This window comes from Planococcus citri, chromosome 1 (assembly GCF_950023065.1).
Source record: "Planococcus citri chromosome 1, ihPlaCitr1.1, whole genome shotgun sequence".
NCBI classification, from domain to species: Eukaryota; Metazoa; Arthropoda; class Insecta; order Hemiptera; family Pseudococcidae; genus Planococcus; species Planococcus citri.
The window spans coordinates 27,345,340-27,362,306 of record NC_088677.1 but is presented as its reverse complement, the minus strand read 5'-3'; the positions used below and the strand labels follow the sequence as shown (position 1 = coordinate 27,362,306).

The 16,967-nt window shown below is 34.5% G+C and overlaps 3 protein-coding genes across 6 annotated transcripts in view; all 3 read left to right on the top strand.

Moving 5' to 3' along the window:
* LOC135831146 (titin homolog) overlaps positions 1 to 7,736 on the top strand; it is a 53,192-nt gene extending 45,456 nt beyond the window's left edge. For 3 of the 4 annotated variants that reach the window (XM_065343421.1, XM_065343423.1, XM_065343424.1), the window contains 6 exons: positions 265 to 412; positions 2,478 to 3,255; positions 3,493 to 4,142; positions 4,240 to 4,323; positions 4,407 to 4,595; positions 6,947 to 7,736. In XM_065343421.1, the coding sequence (XP_065199493.1) occupies positions 265 to 412; positions 2,478 to 3,255; positions 3,493 to 4,142; positions 4,240 to 4,323; positions 4,407 to 4,595; positions 6,947 to 6,988 (1,891 nt within the window). In that variant the 3' untranslated portion in view covers positions 6,989 to 7,736. The remainder of the gene's footprint in view (positions 1 to 264; positions 413 to 2,477; positions 3,256 to 3,492; positions 4,143 to 4,239; positions 4,324 to 4,406; positions 4,596 to 6,946) is intronic. The other variant, XM_065343422.1, reaches the window with a different exon arrangement.
* Positions 7,737 to 8,293: 557 nt separating this feature from the next.
* gry (trafficking protein particle complex subunit 11 gry) lies at positions 8,294 to 13,563 on the top strand. The gene is made up of 20 exons (XM_065343425.1): positions 8,294 to 8,873; positions 8,938 to 9,107; positions 9,175 to 9,366; positions 9,448 to 9,621; positions 9,701 to 9,931; positions 9,998 to 10,139; positions 10,215 to 10,385; positions 10,456 to 10,534; positions 10,606 to 10,660; positions 10,745 to 10,943; positions 11,016 to 11,212; positions 11,296 to 11,488; positions 11,552 to 11,670; positions 11,745 to 12,004; positions 12,080 to 12,222; positions 12,291 to 12,518; positions 12,582 to 12,742; positions 12,833 to 13,061; positions 13,128 to 13,304; positions 13,392 to 13,563. Exons 1-20 carry the CDS (start codon positions 8,667 to 8,669, stop codon positions 13,449 to 13,451), a joined length of 3,387 nt encoding a protein of 1,128 aa, XP_065199497.1. The 5' UTR covers positions 8,294 to 8,666; the 3' UTR covers positions 13,452 to 13,563.
* Positions 13,564 to 13,703: 140 nt separating this feature from the next.
* LOC135831148 (lysophospholipase D GDPD1-like) lies at positions 13,704 to 16,929 on the top strand. The gene is made up of 7 exons (XM_065343426.1): positions 13,704 to 14,154; positions 14,401 to 14,443; positions 14,532 to 14,713; positions 14,791 to 15,014; positions 15,472 to 15,605; positions 15,710 to 15,821; positions 15,904 to 16,929. The coding sequence occupies exons 1-7, from the start codon at positions 14,016 to 14,018 to the stop codon at positions 16,060 to 16,062; spliced, it is 993 nt and encodes a 330-aa protein (XP_065199498.1). The 5' UTR covers positions 13,704 to 14,015; the 3' UTR covers positions 16,063 to 16,929.
* The last annotated feature ends 38 nt before the right edge of the window (positions 16,930 to 16,967 follow it).

The following is a 16,967-nucleotide window of genomic DNA, read 5'->3' as shown; positions in this document are numbered from 1 at the left end:
AACCTTTTTAAGTGAAAAACTCAATAAGTGCACTAATTTTTCCGGTCCCTTGAGTTTGCACTTATCGCGGTTTCACTGTACGTATTTATTTTATTTTATTGATCATTTTGTTTGGTTAGAAAATTGAAACGTGACGTCAGATAATGCGATAATAAGTGTATTCTCTTATCTATGTATATTGAATTAGTATTTAAAAAGCGAATTATCAGCGACTCGAATACTAAATAGGGTGGTGTTATTAATTGAATTTATTTTTTATTCTAGATTATTAAAATTGAAAGAAGAAATGCTGGAAAGAATCCTGTTCAAGAAACGTCATATAGATTGTCAAAATAAGCCTGATTTAGAAATAAATGTGAATAAAATGTACAAGAATTTCGTCACGTCATCGACAACGTCTACTGATCAAAAAGTGAGTATATTGGATCATTCTTGGGTGGTACTTTTTTTACCCCGAGAAGGTTCTTCTTCGTATTTATCCGAATTATGGATAAATAGTTTTGTTGCCCCATACGTGAGGTTATAAAACGAGCAAACGTTCATTAAAATTAATGAATTAAGCTTTTCAAGTTTTGTTTGAAATAATTTTGAGAAAAAACGTCTCTTATGAGAATCAATTTTATATCACACTTCGCTGCTGGAGAATTTTTTACTCTACGATTTTGTTCGTGTTCTTTAAAAATTGATTTCGTAATGATGTAAAAATTTCAAATACATATTTATTTCATCGAAAAAAATAGATTTTCGAGGGAGACTGAAAGTTCCAAGAAATGAATGAAGGGAAATAAAGTTATAGATTGTAAAAATTTCCAATGATTCATGTTTTTCTGGGCTTTCTATATAAAAAAACTGTAGCAAAACGTGGAAAAATCTATGTACATCGATTATTTGTTGCAGTTAATTTGAAATTGTAGCAAATTTTTTCAAACTGTACAAAGGTAGATCGAAAGATCAAGCAAAAATTTATCACCTGTCAAAATTTCAAGTGCCTAAGTGCGTTTTTCGATTTTTGGTGAATTTTTGAAAATCAAATTTAGGCCAAAAATGAGGGGAAAAATCAAAATTTTATCAAATTGACCTAGAAAGCTGAAATTTGAGACACACCCTATTTTCGACATGACAAATCGATTGGAAACTGTTTCAAACTGTTTTGAGCAGTTCTGGAGCCTCCAGCAGATTTTTGAAACTCGAAATTCCCACAAAATGTCACCAAAATGGAGTTGGAAAGCTGAAATTTATTCTGCAAACTAATTCCAATACGCTACGAAGTCAACTGCAGGGGAATTTCGAGTCGTTTTGGAGCATCCAGCGCTTTTTTGAAAATTACTGGAGCCTCCAGGAGATTTTTGAAACTAAAAAGTAGCTGGAAGCTTCAAAATCATTTAAAACCATTTGAAACCACCATGTAGTCGACTTCATATCGTATTGAAATTAGTTTGCGAAGTAAATTTTACCTTGCCAACTCCATTTGGTAAAATGTTGCGGGAAGTTCAAGTTTCAAAAATCTACTGGAGGCTCCAGTAATTTTCAAACAGTCGCTGGAGGCTCCAAAATGATTTGAACCCACTTGAAGTCGTCTTCAGAGGATGTTAGAATTGGAGTGTAGAGTAAATTTCAGCTTCCCATCGCCATTTGATGAAATTCAAAAATTTGCTGGAGGCTCCAGAACTGCTCAAAACAGTTTGAAACCGTTTCCAATCGATTTGTCATATCGAAAATAGAGTGTGTCCCAATTTTCAGCTTTCTAGGTCAATTTGGTAAAATTTTGATTTTTTCCCTCATTTTTGGCCTAAATTTGATTTTTAAAAATTCACCAAAAATCGAAAAACGCACTTTAGCACTTGAAATTTTGACAGGTGATGAATTTTTGCCTGATCTTTCGATCTACCTTTGTACAGTTTGAAAAATTTTGTGGAAGTCCTATGTTGGAACGCAAAATCTGCGATTTCGGCTAACCTGTCAATCAAAATTGCCGCCATTTTGTAAGTAGGGTCACCTTTTTTTTTTCTGAGTACAAGGGCTAGAAATGTTCCTTAGGACTCTCCCTTTAAGAACAAAGTTGCCCCGGAGGACCGACGAGAGAGGGGGGGCTGCAATTTATCCTTAAGTGGGCTCCCTGACTATTTGCCAACATTTTCTTGAAAAAAATTGCTTTTCTACCAAAATGTTGCAAAAAAAAAACTCTCACTATTTCGACAAAAATTGAAAACAAGTATTACTTTTTGCTAATTTTGGGATTGCATTTTTGTGCTTTTTTGAACAGTTTTTATGGTGAAAGCTCATTTTTTAAAAAAGAGGCAAGAAAAATGCTCCCAAATCATCGGAACGTATTGGCAGGGGTAAAATTTGTATTCAGGGTCCTGCTGATTCTGTATTTTGATTTGAAAATTTTATTACATGCAGAAAATTGATGTTGTTTTTATATCTCTACATATGTCGAATAAAATCACTAATTTCTTCTTTTTTTATGCTTTCAGTCAAATCGAAGCGAAACTAGCACCCCGACCAATATCAACAACCACGTATCAGTTGTACCGATCGGCTCGTCGATATCAGCAGCATCGGCAGCTGCAGCTGCATCAGCTTCCGCCACGTCCGGCAGCAACCTATCGAATGCGGCGACTGCACCTCAAGACTTATATAACAGCGGCAGCGGTAAATCATCGTCGGCGATCAATTCCACCCTTACGTCGGAGTCTCTAGGAGGCAAATCACGACCTCTGCATAGGCCGATTTTACCCAAACCGTCGATGACGTCCGCTTCGCAGGCGGCCGCAGCTCAATCATCGTCGCACGTCTCGCATACGCTACATGCGGCCGTTCAACAGGCTGCGGCAGCAGCTGCCGCCCAGCATATGGCCCAGCCACCGCATTCGTCGTCGTCGCAACAGCAGCAGCAGCAGCATATGCAGCAACAGCATCAGGCGCAGTCGAATATGATGCAATCGAACGCCGCGTCTATGTTAGTCGATCAAAATTCCATTATCGGCGAAGGTCGTCAGGGACCTATTTTAGATGTGAAATCCATTATCGCCGATTTCCGTTCCAAGAATCCGGATTCGCTGCCGAGAAGAGGACGTAGAAATTTACCGTTCGGTGCTCGGGGTATACCGGATAATGGACCTGGTCCGCGATTCATGGGTAATACTTCGTTGCTGAGTATGGCTAATATTGCTTTGGGCTCTGGGAGCCATATTCGTACATCTGTGACGTCGACTACGCATAACGATCATCGGCCGAATAGTTTCATGATGGGTGAGTTGGGTTTTTTTGCGGTCGAAAAAATGAGTAAAGATATCGGAGGGTTGAAGACAGCTCGATCAAGTAAGAATCGCCACGACTTTGAAACGAAATCAGTTTAGATTCGACTGGAATGAGAACTCACTAGCCTCTGATATCTTGAAAATTGATCATCTACATATTTAATATTTTAGTTCCATTCGTCTTAATTTAAAATATTAACTTTTTTCTCTGTTTTTTGTGTATTCGCAGGCCAAGATAACTCAGTTCCAACGTCTCTAACGCGAACGGAGATGCAAATGCGACATCCGACCATCGATTCGTTAATGTTATCGGTTAACCAAGCGGCGGCGGCGGCTGCCGCCTCCGGTAACTCTAGTCAGCCGAATAGTAGTACTAATTCTAGTGGTAATAGTAATAGTAATAACGATTATTTCCGCGAAACGTTGGTCAAAATCGCCAAGCTGAACGAAAAACGCGAAATGTCGAACGCGGCCGCTCTCCACATGGGCGGCAACAACAAAGGAGGCGGCGGATCGCATCTGCCTCCTCCGCCGCCTTACCCGGAGGTTACCCTGCATCCGGTACTCGTTCCTCAATCGTCGGGCTCACCCCCAGTGCAGAATTCCCTTTTGCATGGTATTCTGACGAAATCAAACGCGGCTGCAGCCGCGGCCGCCGCCCAAGCTGCCAGCAATCAGCATCATCCCAGTAGTACGGTCGGAAATGCGGGCTCGATGGGCGCTACGTCCGTTAGCAGCATACAACACAGGCCGACCACCTTTTCGCCGACGCTAGCCAGACTGTTGACGGCGCCGGAACGCAGTCGCGGACATAGAACGACCATCGGATCATCCGGCAGGAATACCAAGTCGACGTTGAACGAAATACTAAATTCCAAGGTGAGATTGAATGCTTTAAATTACTATGACATGATTTTCATTTTTTGAATAGAGTTCTAATCGCTGTCCTTTTTCTCTCTCTCTCTCTCTTTCGCAGAAAACACGTACCGAAGTTACAATTACTCCAGTTACGACCAGTACGGCAGGCCCAACGAAAAATGGCTCCGACGTTGTCTTGGTAGTTAGTAATGTTATTACGAGGCCGAGCTATTACGCGTGCAGATGGATTTAATTAACTCGAGGTTATTTTTGTTTTTGTGGCAGGATGACGACGACGAATCCGAAGTCGCCGATCGTTTGGTTATCGACGAAGGCAGAGAAGTAGTCGCCGAAAGCGCATCTAACGTTATTCCAGCCGACCAAGTTCCCGAATGCCAAGGTTGTCACAAGAAAGCCGCTCAGTTCGTTTGTGCCGGATGTGGAAATCAGTGGTATTGTAGTAGAGAATGCCAGGTAAATGACGTTACGTGCGGTGTGGTATGGGTAGATGATGTTATGTGGACGCGATCGATAAGTTGCCGACGTCGAATAGGTTGTCTAGATGTCTGTTCTTGAATTTTGACATTTCAACGAGTGGAAAATTTTTCTAAAATTCACGAAAACTCTGCTGCATTGATTTTTGAAAATTGTTGGTTTAAAAATTATATCTTCTGTCCCTTTCCACCCTTCTCATGAAATAAGATGTAATTTTCCAGTCAGAATTCTTCTATCTAATTCAATCGATTGAAAGTTACATAGATTCGATTCTATTGAAAAGTAGGTCAACGAGGCTGAGGTGTTTGACGGGAAATTATGACACAATACTGTGCGTTCATTTCCTCGGAAAAGGTAATCGAGGTCATTGAATAAAATGTACTTTTAAATAACATACAGAGCCTTCAAAAGTCGAGGTCATACACTTTCATCTGTAGATTTTACCTCCGGAGAAATCCTTGTACCTTCTCGTCCGCCTCCTCCGAATTGATGAAGTTTTATAACCCATCCTGAGACTCCAGATCCAGTTCTGGAGTTTACTGAGTTCATTGATAGGCAACTTTTCACAATTTCGAGTTATTGAAGTAGTTTTTCTGAAAATTTGTTTTTTTTAAGAACGATTTTTCTGATGAATTTTTTGAAGATTTTAAATTTTCATCTTAGGAATGTTTTTTTTGTCATTTTAAAATCATGTTTGAATATTTTTTCAAAAAAAAATTCGTCATTGCAATTGATGATTTTTCAGTTTTCAATGTACACTTGTACAGATAGGAATCAATTTACTTTCGATTCTCGTAGAATTGTTTTAAAAATTAAAAAAAAAGACTTAGTGTCATTTTTCAATTTGATGTGTGTGAGTTTTAAATTTTTTTTTATGATGATTTCCATTTTGGTGAATTTTTCCGCATAATTCTTGAAAAAGTTTTCTATGAAATTTCGAAATATTTTTGGAAGCTCTTTTTTTAAATTTCCTGCATTACGATTTGAAAATTGTTTCCATTTTTGATGGATTTTTCAGCTATTATTTTTATTGGACTCTTGTACAATTTCAGAAGGATTTTGAAATATTTTTGGAAGTTTTTTTTTATTCTATGAAGATATTTTGTGAGTTTCTTTTTGAGATTTTTCCATTTCAAGCGTACTTTTGATATTTCTTACAATTTTGGACTGATTTTTTTCATAATTTCTGTTCGATTTTTGATGAATTTTGAATATTCTTGAGACAATTTTTTATTTAAAACGAATGAAGTATTATAAGATTTTTGGAAGACTTTCTAAATTTTGGCGAATTTTTTCTCGATTATTTTTAGCCTGATTTTTAGAGGGTTTCTGAATGATCTTGGAAGCATGAATTTTTCAAAGATTTTTGTAATTTGGGTAAATTGATACCTATTTTAAAATTTCGTTCAAAAAAAGAATTGTTCGTTGCAATTGATGATTTTTCAGTTTTGAATACATAAATTATTCTTTTCGATTCTCTGTTTTGGATAATTTTTTGCATTTTGATGAATTCCCCCCCCCCTCCCCCTACCCCAACTCTAGAAAGGACTTCTGATGAATTTCTAAAATATTATTGAAAGCTTTTTTTTGATTGTAGGTAGATTCTAGTTTGTTTTTTTCGCAAATTTCGGTCGGAGAGATGTTTTTCACTATTTTGAAATTATGTTTCAATTTTTTTTTTTAATTCAATGATTTTGAAATTTTCGGTGGATTCATTTTCGATTTTGGTGGTATTTTTGGTGAATTGGGTTATTTCTACATAAATGTTGGTAATTTGACAAGGGATTTTTCTGAGGTGTTGAACAATTATTTTTGAAGTATCTTTTATGAGATTTTGAAATATTTTTAGTATTTGTTTCTAATTTCTATTTTTGAAAAATTTTTATACTTACGTTCAACTTTTTAAAAAAAAAATCATTTTGAGATTTCACATCAAATTACAAGAGAAAGTCTGAAAAGTTGTATTTTCCACGAATAAAATTTACGAGGTAGGGATTATGATTATTTTTCTTGGAATCCATTTTCGTTGTGAACAGAGATATCTAAAGCGATGGTAATTCATTGTGTAGAAATTTAGGTCATGATGAAAATAATTTACGATTAGATCTAGGAAAAGAGTCGAAAATTGAATCGTTTCTTGTTTTCTTACAAAAAGGTCTTTATTAGAGAAGTATTCAAGTGTATATGTTCACTTCATTCGGCAGCTTTTCGTACAATCGCCGCGAACTAACTGAATCTGTTCAGATCTGCATAATTATATGTAAATATATTGTCTTATTCGAAATGTAATTTGAAATATCATTGTTTAATTTCTTTGTATGTTTTAATAGGTGGAAGCCTGGGAAAATCATTCAGAAATGTGCTCCGGTTAACGAGCGAAAATAATAAAAGACTAAAACATTATTTTACTTCGCATTCAGCAACGAATAGTCAGAACGATCTCTTAGATATTAATAAATTTATAACGGTCACGTAATCTACATTTTTAAAACTATGCTGTAAACTTTAAGACTCGATTTTAATATTCGTCGTTCGGTTGAAAACTTAAGATAATTTTTTCCCTTGTTCTTCGAATTTTTTTCGTATTTTTTAAGGACAATCAGATTAGTAAAATGGTGCGCATCGTACGTCGTCATCGTCGTCAAAAATGAAAACGATCAACTAGTCTTTTTTAAAGGTCAGTCAGTTTCTTGCCATGGACTACTCGAGCATATTATATTATTATTGAACGTATGCATCAATTTATCGAATGACAAGTACATACATTACGTTGTTTTAAATTGTTGTTTTAAAAAAATGAAAAAAAAAAAATCAAAATGGGTACGAAAATTTTCATCATAATTTATATCTATGATATCGTTATTTGTTTTATTCAACAAAATGAACTGTTACCATCATCGGTGAAACTATTTATACTTTTACTGTTTACTAAACGGTTTGTCTCTTCTTTTTTTTTTCTATTTTTCTTCTCCTTTTTTTAATTTATTTATTTTCATATTGTTCGTTTCTCTGTACGGATAATTTTAGAAAAGGCGAAACGCTAGCGAAGGTTTTTTTTTTACTTTATCGGTATACCCGTTGAGTTTGTAAAATTACGAAAAGAGCGATTTTTGTGTTTTATTGCAAGACGTAAACATATCTCTATAATCGTGTAAAGATTTAGTTCAAGTAGTTGAAAAATTTTTTATTATAAAAATTTTTTAACCGATAGTTAACTTTCTTATAATATTATGTAATATTACTTTTTTTGGTAATATTTTATCGAATTTAGTCTCTTTATTTATTCATTTTTTTTTTTTTTGGTAATTGTAAATTTTTTGTTTCCTTTTTAATAAGAATTAATTTGTAAAATGAATCCTAATATATTTTCATTTGTATAAAATTATTTTTTTTTTGTTTTTCTATTTTTTAAAAAAAATTTTTAGATTGTTGATGGAATGAAATTCTTCACTTCTTTGCCAGAATTCATTCGTAACGAATTTGGATTTGAAATTTCAAATTTGGAAATTCACCTGAATCCAGCGCTACCTATCGAAATGAAACGGAAACTTCATTCTGTTTGAAATTCAAATATGTGGAGCGCAGCGCACTCTAACGAAATTTTAAAAAATCAAACGTAAAAAAATCGAAAAACAAAACCGCCGATTATTTTCTGTGATTTTATTATCAAATCGTTATCAGTGTCCAACTCGAATAAAAACAAAACAAAACAAAATAAAAATTGAAATTTGAAATAAAATTTTGAAATTTAAATATCAATTTTTGGTGACGAAAGTTCTTCAAACACGTAAAATTTGCCACACTCTTTTAGCTGCGATGTAGCAGAACGTATACGAAAAGATTGCTAAATTATTTTCCAATATGCAGTATGTACCGTTTGCAATTCAATTTTTCATATTCGAAATACCCAATAAATGATCCTATTTCTACTTTGAGTTCAAACACAATAAATCAAACGAAAACGATCGTGTTCGCGTGTTTTTTCAAATTTATCATCCGTACTTTCTACGGAAATCATTAAAGAAACACGTTACATTTCGTGGCCTTATAATGGAAACATATCAAGATTTCGATTTTCCGGCCGAGCTACGTTGCCAACCTCAATGTCTGGTTGCATTCATAGGGCTGGATTACGCGAATAATCCGATCCATAAAAACATCTGGGAAATGTTCTCTCAAAATCGACATTTAGATCGAGCACCAATCGAGTTCATTCCACTTTCATCGGATTGTCCACTCCCAGTTCAGAAACCCAAAGTAAGAGCTCTCTAATTCAACGCATTGTACCTAGTTCTGTTTTAATTTCCTACTGTATTTTCAGAGAACTTCGTACGAATGGTATGTTCCAAAAGGCATTTTGAAAACCAACTGGATGAATAAACATCTTCGTTTAGTGCCCTCTGTAATCGTGTTATTCTACGAAGTCGAATGGGAAGATCCTCACTGGACTGAGAAAAAATTAGAATGTGCTTCACTCATTCATTCTATCAAGTATGTAGATGATTGTGTTCTACGTTCTCTATTCAATTCTGGAAATTGATGAAATTGGGTGTTTTAGTTCGACCATCGAAGGAAGAAATATAAAAATCGCTTTGGTCTTGATTCAAAAGAGTTCGGCTGTTGTTAATACAGGTTCAGATGACGCGTTGTCGATGGAAAGAGCATCTGAATTATGCGCAGCTTGCGATTTAAATCCTAAATTGTTGTTATTACTGCATCATAACGAACACTTACAAGGATACATCGTTAGGTTAGCAGATGAATTTTCAAATCTCGGGATTATCTTTCATGAATCATGATTCATTGATTCTATATACTGTTATTTTTACAGACTCGAGAACGTGTTTTACGAGCTAGCTCAGAGTTACTATACTCAAGAAATCCGTAACATTAAGGGTCACATTGCACACTTGGTTAAAACCTCGCACCAATATTTATTCGTAAGGCATCAGTTCAAAATTGCTTTTTTCAACGAAATGAAGCGTGATCTGAACACTGCTCACAAGTAAGACAACGAGACAAAACACTTGTCGAAAATTTAAATGATAAATTATTTAATCTAAATATTATCGTACATATTTCAGACATTACACTTTGGCCAATTCTAACCTACTCGAATTAAGAATGTCCGATGCGAATATCAACGACATCAAAATCGTCGGATCGTTTATTACGTATAAATTATGTAAAATTTATTTCGCTTTGAATCAGCCTCGAGACGCTATTAGTCAATTCAATGCTCACATCGATCGATTTCGTGGAAAAACTGGAATCACTGAGTTACTTTTCGAACATTACATATGGCTTTCGAAACAGTTAGTAAATTTATTACGACACCAGTCGTGAAAATATCAGCTTAATAATGTATTTTCTCGTTCAAGGTTCGCTGTTTTCGGCGATTTATTCGAAGAAGCTGCTAGACAAGGATTACCGGCGGTTCAAGCTCGCCATCCTGGATTCTATTACGAACAAGCTGCGCAATACGCCTCTCAACGTAAAAAATTGGTTGTCGATGTGTATAAAGTACGTGTAACTTGGTTTGAAACATGGTGACTGGTGAGGTACCGAAATCGAAAACTACATTAGAATTGATTTCAGGATCCCATTCAGTATCCGGAAAACGATCCATTATTAGGCTGGGAGAAAATCGAGTTTTACGGTCAACGTCCTTGGCGATTAGGAAATCGTTCCGAGCAATTTGATACTGTAAGGGAGCAACTGGCTGTGCTCGCTTTACAATACAGAGAGAAATACGTTGTTGATCATTCCGTATGTAAATGTACTATTAAAATGTATCTGATATCAACTTATCATTAATTTAGAATCTTATTTTTCGTAGGCGATAATCATTAGTTATCTGGGCAACGCTATCGGACAATTTAAACTTTATAGATCGCCGAGAAAAAGAAGATATCTAGGTTTGTAAACAAAGAGATAGAATTTGATTTAAATGAAAAAATTCCTACTTGTAATTATTGCATTTTTACAGCTGTTCAAATGGCTAATGAATATTATAACTCGAAAGATTATGGGAAAGCATTAACGTACGTTTCATGAGTATTTGTCAAGCTTTTTTCGATCGCTGCATCATGATTTCGTTGTATTTTGATCTCGTATTATTGCTCTAGGCTATTCACTCACATGCTATGGGAATATCGTAATGATAAATGGTTAGAACTGACTGTGGATCTATTGAAAAAAGCTCTGAATTGCGCTTACTTGACGGCTAGTTTACAAGAATATACCGAATTATCTATCGAGGGTCTTTATTTATTCTCTAACGACGATAAGTTACGAATTATGAATAATATTGCGGCCATTATACAGGTATTCGTTGCATAATCCTACGAATGTGTTTTTTTTTTCGTATCACTGATTTCATTTTTTTTTTATTCTTAGAAAATGAACCCGCATCCTGAACCTTTATTGAATGAAACAGATATTTCGAAGGCGATCGAATTATGGTCCAATTTAGTTCATACCCCAGCAGTGAAATTCATAAATGTCGATATGCATTCCAGTACCTCTTTCGTATACTGCAAAGCAGCTTTTCATCAAAACGATAGCGATGCCGTTGGTGTAGAAATATGGCTTTGGTATGTGATATTTTGCGTGAAATTCTTTTCTGATGTACTACTGAATCTTGAGGGAAGATATTAATATAATTTTTATTTTTCAGCAACGAGTTCCCAGCTGATTTGAATTTTTCTCAGTTAGCTATCGGTATCGCTAGTCCTTCCAGAAATTCGGAGTTTTTCATTTTTAAACAAAGTGAGAACGAAACTCAGGGTTTAACTTTGAAATCTGGCGAAATAAAATGCATACCGTATAGTTTTATTCCTCTGGTATCCGATATTGGAAATGAATTACAAGTAAGATCATTCATTAAAAAGTAAAATAAATGTTCAACGTTTTTAACGATCTGTTTTCCATAGTTGACTTACGTATCATTGACTCTTGGTAATGAAAACATCGACAATAGACTGATCAACTTACGTTTTTCTGGTAAATGGAGCGAATCGGAGGTTTTAATCAGAGACGACTCGTATTTTACGTGAGTAAATTTATTCGTCTCGATTAAATCGAAGTTATTCTCGTTACTAATTCTGCTCCGATGATGTTGTTTAGGTCACATTCAAAACAGAAAACCCAATTTTACAAACTCGAACCGAATCTATCTGTACAAATTAAACCGAAAGTAGCCAAATTGCGATTTTCTATCGCTCATAAACCTCCGAGCTTGATTTCCGAATGGTATCCGGTAGAGATAGTGATTAAAAACGAAGAATCCTTCGTGTGTAAGAATTGCTCCATTCATGTTAGTTTGGCCACTTTGTCTACGGTTTCTGTGGCAACTACTCCGGATAATTTGAATCTCAAGAGTTCCAGTGAGTATTATTCGTGTACTGAAAATTACGAATAATTCTCAGAACCCAAATAATGATGAAAAATCATGCTTTTAGCCGAAATATACGAAAATATAAGCAGCGAACCCAGCCAATTACCTTCTGTTATTGCTATTGGTAATGTCGAAGTTGGCGAAACTGTACAGAAAACCGTATACCTCAAAACACGTTCGGTAGAAACTAGAAATATTTCATTCAAAGTACGTACTTCAATTCGTTAACATTAAAACATCGCAGAAAATTCGAAATAATGAAAATTTTACTCTAGATAACGTACAACACGATGAATACAGGAGGCGAAGAAATATCCTGCGCCAAAGAAGAAACTATTCAATTGGAAACCGTAAACGTATTCGAAGTAACCGCTTCTTTCTTATCAATCAAATGCGAACACGTGTCAAAAATTTACGCCAATGAGCCGGTTCTCATGCGAATGCAGATCGACTGCATTTCTCCATGGCCTGTTTTTATCGAAAATACCACGTTCGCTTTGCAGGTAATTTTCTATCCTTGAGATTCATCATGCGATTGCAAAATAAGTAAAGAAAAATTTCCACAGAAGGAGCAAGTTTCTTGGAACGAAGACAAATGTCTATCTTGTTTGAAGGATAAGATTTTAAGAAACAAGGAAATTGGCACCGAAGTTGTTTCCTTCACGGTGAAAAATACGCCGGATGATAATTCCGTATCATTGGGAATGTTTTCTTTATTTTGGAGAAGGTATCTACATCTATCAATTTTATCATGTCCATTTTTAGTACTTGATTTTTACGCCATGAGCATTTGAATCGATTTACTCTATGTTTTCAGAGAAAATTTTGATAAAGAGATGGCTGTTTGTACCGAAGTGCAATTACCTCAAGTGAAAGTGGAAAAGTTACCCCTCTATATCGATATAGACATATCTTCCCCTGGTTGGGTAAGAACTCCGATGCCTTTGAAATTAGTCTTGCAGAATAATTCCGAAGAATTGATGTCGTTTGATATCAGCGTCGAGCATAATGAAATCGATGCATTCATGTTTTCCGGATGTAAACAAGTGAGCGATCGTCGTGCTAAAAATTCGGTTCTCTTGTTGCAAATTTTAATGACATGTTGATTTCAGATGAGTTTTAACATCATACCTGGCGGGAAATATCCTATTTATTATAACTTGTTTCCATTACAAGCCGGAAATATTCCATTACCGTATATTAAACTAACTATTCACTCGGATTTGATATCTCAGACAGATCTCGCTGATTTAATCAAAAGAACTTTACCATCTTCGCTGTTCGTTATGGTGAGTGTTATTTTTATTTCGCAATTTCCCTTCTACTTTGAAATTCTAATTAAGTTAACGAGTATTTTTCTTATTTTGATTTTTTAGCCCCAAAGAAAAGGCAACGAAGCGAATATCAATTGTTTAATGAATGGAAGCGAACCTTAGAATGCTGGTTGTTGATTTTTTAATAATACTTACCTAATCTGTGTTATATGTTATTCGTATTTTTATGATTATTGTTTTGTATACTTTCGAATATATTTATTCTTGTATTGTATTCACTAAATGGATTTTGGTGACCTAAGAATATTGCTTGTATGTTTCGTTCTAATTTTGAGTCAAGAATAGCTCGAAGCTGAGACGAGAGACGAGAACGGAGAACATGAAGGCAACAAAGTAATGAAAAGAAAAGCGTCGGTAAATTACCAGAAATTACCGCAACTTTCGTGTTTCGTTCTGTTCGAACCGTCGAACGGAGCTTTTTTCATGCTACGACATGCGCAAAACGTGTTTTCACTTGTCAACAAACAAATGGTTATCACTGATAACCACCGTACTTGCGAGTTTTCTAAACGATCAATTTATTGAAATTTTTTTCACCATTTTCGGAAATCGGAACACCGTTTCTTTGAAAAATTTTCGACTTATGTACGAGGATAATCTGTCAACGAGATTATATATTTTGCGAAATTTTAATGGTTAAATTTGTGTGCGAGTTCGTTTATCAGAATGATAAACGAAATACCGACGATTTTGACTATCGTAGGAGGGTACATACTTACTTCTGCGTTTTTCTTCAGGTATCCAACATTAATTCATAGAAAGAAGTCGATCAAGTTCATCGCCAAACATATCAGTCATCGAGGAGGTGAGTAAGCATTCGATATGGTCGATTTATTTATGCTATTTGAGTGAATTTGAAGATGTATCCGCATCTCGAGTGGATGTATACAGCTGTAGGAAATACTTGAATATTTTGCTGATGTTTACTCGTTTCTGCGTGTGTTTTCATGTCATATTGTTTGATATTTTTTTATGCTATTATTTTAAAGAAAAAATGTTCTTGTTTTTAAATTCAAGCAATAAATGATTAATACCTACGGTGTCGTTTCAGGTGCTGGAGAATACTATGAAAACACGATCACAGCATGCAAAAGGTTGGATGGTTTACATTATGCAGCTTATGATGCTACCTACTTACCTACTTGGGATCGATTAATTTGGATACTTTTCTTCGTTGTTTAGAGCTCAAGAATTAGGAACCGATATGTTGGAAATAGACTGCCATATTACTAAGGATAAACAAGTAGTGGTATTTCACGACAGTAATCTTCGAAGATTAACTGGAATCGATAGTAATGTTTCGGACTTGAATTATAACGAATTACCATTGCTAAAGAGCGTCGTATCGGTGGATTTTGTGCCAGGTGGATTACGATTTTAAATATCAGTTATTTTATTACCTATACTTTTGCATCGTTTCTTATTTGGAATTATATTACAGGATATTATTATAAAAATGAAAATTCGAATATGGCCGATCGAAGAATACCATTGTTAGAAGAAATGTTCAAAATGTTTGTCAACGTACCTATGAATATTGATATAAAAACCGACGACGATGAGTTGATTTGTGAAGTATCGAAACTCATCACACGTTATAACAGAGAAAATTATTGTGTATGGGGAAACGCGAACTGTATAGTGAATGATAAATGTTTTGAAGCTGTAAGCATAGATCATTTTTTAATTACTTAGTTGCGAAATTTTAAAATACCTGAGTGAAAATCTGAGCAAATGGAAAGTAGGTATTTATGTCTGAATACATTTACAGGGTGCCCAGAAATATCGTGAACCCCAAAGAAAGTTTTTCATTAAAAATACAGGTTGGTAACGTGAAATAGAAATAGATGCATATGATTGGTGGAATGTTATCCCTCTAGTCCAACAACCAATCATGTGCTATCATTATTATCATTCAGTGTGACCAACCAAAATATTTAGCAGAAAACTTTTTTAGGGGTTCGCGATATTTCTGGGCACCCTGTATGATGAATCACAAAACATGATTTTCGAGAGCGTTCAGTTGAAAGATGGTTCGAAGAGTTGCTCAGATTTGAACAATTTTCTATCGTTTTATTCCTTTTTTATCACTGTTCATTGTATTTATATTTTTGTTCAACAGAATCCAAAAGTGAACTTATTTTTTTCGAAGAAAAGAGTGTTTATGCTTTTCTTATACTATTATTCGGGATTACTGCCATTTATGCCAATCAAAGAAACTCATTTAGAAATATTTTTACCTTCCATTTATACAAAGTAATTGATTTTCGTTTTTATTTCAGTAGATAAATCATCATGCAAATATAAATTTTTTGAACAGTTGACTAAACGTATGCTATTGCATCGGTTGTATTTTTCAGTCATCCAGATTATCAAAAATTTGGAGTTATTTCCAAATTAATGTTACAATTTTTTGATTACCTCATGATTAGAAAATCACTTTTTTTACATCTAAGAAGAAGAGGCATCCAAGTAATCGTCTCACCAATTCGTATCTATAAAACCGTTGTAAACATTTGATACTATTCTTACGTATATATTGATGATATTTCAGGTCTACGTGTGGGTTTTAAACGAGGAAAAAGAGTTCGAAAAAGCGTTCAAAGCTGGTGCCACGGGTGTTATGACAGATTTCCCGACGAAATTATCGACTTTCATGAGAGAAAACGAAATACTCATTCAAGAAGCTCAAAGTCTATGTGAAACCTTGTAGATGCGTTCTAAAAAAAAATTATTTCAAGTTTTAAGTCAACAATTATTATTATTTCGAGCTGAATATTTTTTCAAGAAAGTAGGTGGATCTAGATACCATATTTTGAATGGAAATTATCTAATCGATAGTTTTCGAATAATGTGAATGTACAAGGTGTTCGAAAAGTCGTGTTCGGTTTCTGTATTTCAAGTGGATGTCATTGATGTTGCCTATCGTTGAATTTGCAGGTACAAAATATCTAAAAAATGCGTTTCGAAATAAGGTTTCGTGATTGGATTACTGATTGCAATTTTTTCTGGTTTCTAAATGGTATTACTCCTTCGAATTCAGAGATAGACAACATGTTCATTTCATTTTTTCAGATTAAATAATCTCATGTATCAATCACGGTACTTCTCGAACACCTTGTATGTGTAACTAGTCATTAAATTATATTAATTGTACGCAAATTTATAGAGGATGTGTAAAATTTGTTGTTTTATTGATATATTTACCGTAGGTATTATCTATTTTTAAATTACGTTCGTTCTAACTCGCGATTTAATTCATCAGTGGATCCCCATACCTCGCTTTTTGCAGTTTCACTGTACGCACAATATAAGAATACCTAATGCTATTTCTGTAAGAATTTCGTCTTAAAAAAAAAATTTCGAATAACTTGAAAACCCGAGTCAATTAAAAAAATTAAAATACTGCGACTATTTCAAAGTTAACTCAAACTTTATACGCTTAATTTTTCATTTATTTTTACTTTTTAGTACCTCTAACTTATTATTACGTTTTCGATATATAGGTACTTTGAAAATGATCAAATATGTATACTCATGTAAAGATATATTAAATAAATAGTACGTTCGTCGTTGATAATTATTTTTATTTTATAAGCTACGAAAAATATTCGAACG

Bases quoted from the DNA above. Each gene is read 5' to 3' on its own strand.
- LOC135831148 (XM_065343426.1), top strand. From the start codon at position 14,016: ATGATAAACGAAATACCGACGATTTTGACTATCGTAGGAGGGTACATA. The intron at 14,155-14,400 runs GTGAGTAAGCAT...GTGTCGTTTCAG, and splicing joins ACATATCAGTCATCGAGGAG to GTGCTGGAGAATACTATGAA. The intron at 15,822-15,903 runs GTAATCGTCTCA...ATGATATTTCAG, and splicing joins TAAGAAGAAGAGGCATCCAA to GTCTACGTGTGGGTTTTAAA.
- gry (XM_065343425.1), top strand. From the start codon at position 8,667: ATGGAAACATATCAAGATTTCGATTTTCCGGCCGAGCTACGTTGCCAA. The intron at 10,386-10,455 runs GTATGTAAATGT...TATTTTTCGTAG, and splicing joins AATACGTTGTTGATCATTCC to GCGATAATCATTAGTTATCT. The intron at 10,535-10,605 runs GTTTGTAAACAA...GCATTTTTACAG, and splicing joins GAGAAAAAGAAGATATCTAG to CTGTTCAAATGGCTAATGAA.